Source organism: Stegastes partitus, unplaced genomic scaffold, assembly GCF_000690725.1.
Source record: "Stegastes partitus isolate 25-593 unplaced genomic scaffold, Stegastes_partitus-1.0.2 Scaffold954, whole genome shotgun sequence".
Lineage (NCBI taxonomy): Eukaryota > Metazoa > Chordata > Actinopteri > Pomacentridae > Stegastes > Stegastes partitus.
In genome coordinates, this window is record NW_007578685.1 from 210,982 (window position 1) to 216,892 (window position 5,911).

At 44.7% G+C, this 5,911-nt stretch overlaps 1 protein-coding gene across 1 annotated transcript in view; it reads right to left on the bottom strand.

The window, feature by feature from the left end:
- Nucleotides 1-275: 275 nt before the first annotated feature.
- Nucleotides 276-5,911, bottom strand: part of LOC103366577 (target of Nesh-SH3-like) — a 22,286-nt gene continuing 16,650 nt past the window's right edge. Inside the window, exons 15-21 of the mRNA XM_008294346.1 lie at nt 5,402-5,669; nt 4,566-4,671; nt 3,901-3,980; nt 3,084-3,113; nt 2,840-2,998; nt 2,643-2,765; nt 276-2,261 (exon numbers count right to left, since the gene is read on the bottom strand). Coding sequence (XP_008292568.1) covers nt 2,146-2,261; nt 2,643-2,765; nt 2,840-2,998; nt 3,084-3,113; nt 3,901-3,980; nt 4,566-4,671; nt 5,402-5,669 — 882 coding nt within the window. The 3' untranslated portion in view covers nt 276-2,145. The remainder of the gene's footprint in view (nt 2,262-2,642; nt 2,766-2,839; nt 2,999-3,083; nt 3,114-3,900; nt 3,981-4,565; nt 4,672-5,401; nt 5,670-5,911) is intronic.

The following is a 5,911-nucleotide window of genomic DNA, read 5'->3' on the forward strand; positions in this document are numbered from 1 at the left end:
GCTGTACTGATGAAGTTCTGAGGCTCAGAAATGATGGAAAAAGTCCATTAAAGTGATCAATCTGGACCCTCCTCTGTGGACTTCAAGGACCTGGACCTCTGGAACATTCACAGTCTGAAGGTAGAACTCTGGTCAGTAGATAAAGGTACTGCAGAACCAGAACCAGATGTTCTGAGGAGGTCACTGATTATTTCTGTTGAGTGAAGTTTAATCAGAAACTAGTTTTTAATCTGAACAACAATCTGCTGCTTCTGGAGGTTAAATAAAGAAACACGTTTTAAAAAAGGAATCAAAACTTCTTTATTGTTTAAAATCAGTATAGAAACAAACGTAGGTAGAAAAACATGAACACTCTTATTTCCGTGTGTTTGATTTGATCCCTGACGGGCTCCGAGCATCGTACAGTCAGTGGAAAGGTTAGGAAACAGGAAGCAGGAAACAGGAAGCAGGAAACAGGAAGCAGGGAGCAGGGAACAGGAAGCAGGAAACAGGAAGCAGGAAGCAGGAAACAGGAAGCAGGAAACGTGGTTGGACCATGTGGTGGCGCTCCATCCCTCCACCGTGCAGCTCACAGCAGCAGGACGGGAGGCTAACATCAGCAACATTAGGCTCAGTTTAAAGCATCATTAGCATGTTAGCTAGGGGCCTTTCTGCTTCAAATACTGAGCAAAAAATCCCACCTGCCAACAAATTCACTCCACAATCACTGAATGAATGTCACTCATGAAATAAGGACAGATATTCAGACACTTTCAGATTTGTTAGCCTTCATTAGCTTCCCAGGACTAATTACCCAGCTAGCCACGGAAACAGTAATCCATAGTTTTACTCTTCGTAAGCTAGCAAACCCTACTTAAAACATATGAGTACTGGAAGCTCAAATAAAGAAAGACGCCATTTATAAGTGCATAGATTTGAAATTAAAACCACCAGGTGGCAGTTAGCTTCCTGAAAGCCAGAAATCTTGGGAGTCTATGGATGAGGACCAGTTAGCATGATAGCCGAGGTAACAACTACCCATTGCTACATCCTCACCCAGCTACCTAGCAAGCTAGCACACACACATTAACTTTAGAAATGCTTCATTAAATCTAGTTTAGTTGGTCAAATGTTTCTGTTAGCTTCCCGTGCTACTTTAGCATGAGGCGAGAAGAAGGCGTCAGAGCAGTTTAAAAAGCCGTGATGAGGGAAATGCATCTGCAAAAATGTACTGAAAAAATACATTCTCTCCATATACATATAAATACATTTCTGCTGTGCAAAGTGTAGAAGCCTCATGGCAGCGATCCGTCAACACATCCAATGTGCCGACCGCCGGCTTTACGGCATTTCACCTGAAACAATGTACGATTGGTTTACTTAAAGCACCGAAACTGGCAGTGAGCACTTTAGAAAACAGCGGCTCAATGAACTCGACTGACAATGAATCAGGAACATTAAAAACATGATGCTTCTTAAATATAAGAATTATATGATGAATACGTTTGTGTTTCAAACGGTTGGTTGGCCATTTTCACCTTTCAGTCCAAGTGCTGAACTTTCGGAGCAGGTTGGTCTATGTTCTGTGTTTGACTCTTTGTTTTCGGGGTCTTTTCTTTTAATGAGACAGAAAAACTACAAAATCCAGCAAGTTGCAGAAACAAACAGTATAAAGTCCAGTGAAGCGGTGAAGGCCGTTAAACTGGTCCACCGCCGTTAGAACACTTGACTTTACAAAGCAGACCAACAGGAGAGACTTCAGCTGAAAACAACAAAATCACGTGACAACCCGACAACTCCTGTTTAAGAAATGTAATCCAACCTTTTGATAAATAACATCTCACAAGTTATGAAAATAGTAATCCAGGGAGCCAGCTTCCCATTCTTTAACACAAAATAAAATATATCTAGCGTGAGTCGGAGGAACCGAACGATCCCGACGTCACTTCAGCCTTGATGCTTGATAAATAGTCAAGATGAGGCACGTTTTCTATATTTAAAAACTGCTCTCTCGTTACTAATTCCCTGACGAGTATGTCCTCTACATGTTTTTACAGCTCTGGGTAACATGGTGGAGGGTCGGCCGGTTCTAAGGACCCCCGCTGCCATCCCAGTCCGGACCGTGAACTTCCTGGCGGGCTTCTCCAAGGACGCCTGTGGGTCCAACTACCATTTGCCGGGGATGGGCGTCCCGCACTCGTACCAGGAGACGTAGTTGACGTGGGAATGTCCTCCGATCTGCCCGAAGTGGACCGGCTCCTGACGAACGGCTCGGTAGAAACCTGGACCAGGAACGACAAGAGCTTGTGAGATGAACTTACGCCCAAGATTTTATCAAAAAAATCGAATGAATTGCCAAGTCTTTTCAGGATTTTACTTTGACGTTTGTTCATTTGTGGCTAAAACAAGCAGCAAACACTCGGCAGGACTGTGACTGTGAAACTTGTGTGGTCTCAGGTCTTCAGAATAATGGCTAGACATCTATCAATCGCTCCTGATTGGCAAAAAGGCTGGAAGGAGAAACAGGTAAACAACAGATTTTGCCATCTCTCTGAATTGTTACATAATTGAAAGGATGAGGGAAAAACTGAGTCCTTGAGGTTGAGTCTTGATTTCAGTAAATTACTTAATAGATGTTTCAGTCCTTTTCTCAGGAAACTAACCGGGTCGGTTCGGGAGCTGGTCAGCTCTGAGCTGCTTTCCCGTCCGTCCGTCCAGGAACGAATCGACGAACTGACAGTGATCCTCACCGAAGCCCGTCTGATCTCCGATGTTGTAGAATTTACCTGCAGGGCAGAATGAGTCGGATCAGCTCCTGGATCTGATCAGAACCAGGCAGAACCCCAGTGTCTGTACTCACCATTGAGCGAGTCGCTCAGGTAGATCTTGTACCGCAGTGAGTTGCACAGCTGGACGCCCACAAACTTGCGGTACCAGGTTCTCTTCACGTACTGTTTGCCGTGGCAGTCGGAGTACGAGTCGGTCTTGAACGGGAACTGAGTCCAGATGGCGTCTTTACCTGGAAGTCAAAGAAGGTTTGGACATTTTGACAAAGCTTTATCGATGCCACAAACACATGGATGACGCTGTAGAGGCTGACTTACCTGAAACGTTCTCGCTCACTCGGGGATCCGCTACAGAAGGAACAACAGCAACATGTTAACAGCGTGCAGACAACAACACAACATCATCATTTCCTTCAAAAATACTGAAGAAACTGTGAGTAGGAAACAGAACAATGACAGTTGGTTCTGTTAGAATATACTGAGAACATTAAAGAACTTTCTGCTGCACGAGAATATTGAGAGGACGGGAAACTGGTGCTTCTGGTCTTTGAGACGACTGTGCGTCCAAACGAAGGAAACAACCTGCAAGTCATTAAGGAATGTCAGGAACGGTAAGTTTTCAGTACCATCGACAAGAAGGTTTTCAGCTCCAACCACAGTTTGTATCCAAAGGTGGACGTAACCACGGTGACGTCACCTATTGGTATTTGATTGGAGTTTGGTCGTCGCCATCTTGTTTTTCAAACCGGATGTAACGAGTAAATAGAGGATCCAACAGAGAACTTGATGACACCACGTCAATATCCTCCACTTGACTTTACTGTGGGTTTAGCTGATTAAATGAATCAGATTTCTGCCGGCAGTCTATGATGAGTTCAGATCTGAGTCCAGGTAAAAGTGTGACGTTGTTACACCTGAACACATCTGAACACGAGTCCCTTTCATGTCACTCTGCTTCTTTAATCTGAAACAAACTCTGTATTCGACTGTACGCCGATGATGTTCTGATTTACGCCGAAGAGGATTCAGGATTCACATGAACTGTGATTCTGTTGTTTTAGGAGTCGCCCCCTGCTGGTGGCTCCATGAACAGCCTGAGTTTGGTTCTGGTAATGTGAAGCAGGTAAAACTGTACCAGACTCGGTGCTGAAGGACACCGGCTCGCTGGGAGGACCTGCACCCAGCTCGTTCTTCGGCTTCACCTTGAACTCGTAACTGAGAAACAGAAGAAAACAGAAAATCAGGAAACGCCTGCGAGGCATTTTGAACAACGGTTTCTCAGCTTCGTTTGATCGTAAACTGAACCAGTTTGGACTGTTGGCTGAACAAGCTTCAGACGTTTACTGACTCCAGGTGACACTGAAGACGTCATTAATGTGCACAGAACACAAAGAAAGTGTAAAAGTCATATTTAGATTTTAAAAATCCGTCTGTTGTTAGTATCAATGTGTTCTTTGTCTTGATCACAGATTAGTCTTTTTTTTTTAGTTATTTCTAATGAAACACAAAGGACGTGTCTGTCTGAAGGCGTCTGTCCTTTTCTGTGCTGTAATTACAGTTCGCATAAACAATCTTAAATGTCTTTATGCTAAGCTAGGCTAACAGTTTCCCTTCCCCTCCTGGCTTAAAGAGCTTAAAATTAATCTGCAAATGAAATTAAGTCCAGTAAATAAATGTAGCGGTAAAAAGTACGGAACATAGTCGAGTATAAAGTAACATATAACGCTGAAACCCTCAAACTGAACTAAAAATGAGCTCTGATCGCAATCTGTTCTTGTTTTACTGACAGCTGTGACTCACCTGCTCTCAGGTTTGAGGTTCTCCACAGCCGTGTGCGTCTGGTTGGTGGTCAGGATGGAAACCTGCTCACCGTCTGGTCCTTTAGCCGTGGAGATCACTTCATACTCTGAGGACCAGCACAAACAAGCTGCTAGTTAGCCAAAGGATGACCTTATGTGCTTGCTGTTGCCACGGCAGCCACACTGCCTGTTGAAAGGTAGATTCTTCCTGTTTCCACATAATTTCCCACTGCTCCCGTTTTTGTGCTAAGCTAGGCTAACAGCTCACCCTACCGCCTATGTTTGCGCACAGCTAGGTAAATAACTTCCCCCTGCTTCCTGTATTTGTACTAAACTGGGCTAAAAGTGTCTCCCCACCTCCTGTCTTTGTGCTAAGCTAGGCTAACAGTTTCCCCTCTTCCTCCAGTCTTTGTGCCAAGCTAACAGTATTTTCCTGCTCCAGTGTTTATGCTAAGCTATGCTAACGACAGACATGCTAAGGACTTCCCAAAATGTCAATGCTAACAGTTAGCTTTTAGCTGAAGACTCTGGTAAGAACTTGCTAGTGGAGCAACAAGCACAGAAATGGGTGTTTTTCACTTTGCTAGAAGGAGGCTAGCAGTTTTCCTCTGCGGTAAGTGTTTGTGCTATGCTAAGCTAAACAGAATAGAAGATGTTTGTCCTGCTAACACATGAAGAGAATTTTCTGCTTATTATTGGTAGAAGTGAAGGTCTGAAGTCAGTCAGAAGCTCCTGGTGTCTTTACAACAAACTAAAACATACGAGGTGTTTCTGAAACATCTGAAACTGGCAGATGTTCTGCTTGAGGAACCGCTGAGGTTCTGCTGGTCTTTGTACCGGTGGTGTCGTTGTCGGTCTTCTCCCAGTCCAGGATGATGAAGGACGGACATCCCTCCACCGTCACCACAGTGAGGTTGGACGGCGGCATACGGGGCGGCGATGTCACGTTGGCCTCGCCAGGTTCGTCCTCGGGGAAGTAGTTGAGGGAGGAGGTGATGGAGCAGGGCTCCTCTGGCTTCTTCCCGGTCTGGTAGACGACGTGAGGCGCTGAGGACGGACCAGCGTACAGCAGAGTTACAGCAGAGCAAGGCAGCGGCAGGTTACCGGTTCAGTTCCCCGCTAACACCTGGTAACGGTTCACAGGTGGAGTCGAGTTTCGCTTGTTTCACTAACAAAGAGATGTAAAAAAAAAAAACCAACAACAACAAAAAACACAGAAATACAAAAAGAAAAACACCCACAAAGACAAACCAGACAAAGAGACATAAAAGAACCCCAAAGAAATGCAAAAACCGTCACCAAACAAAACACAAAACACACCAAGTAACAAAAAGAATGAAGAACATG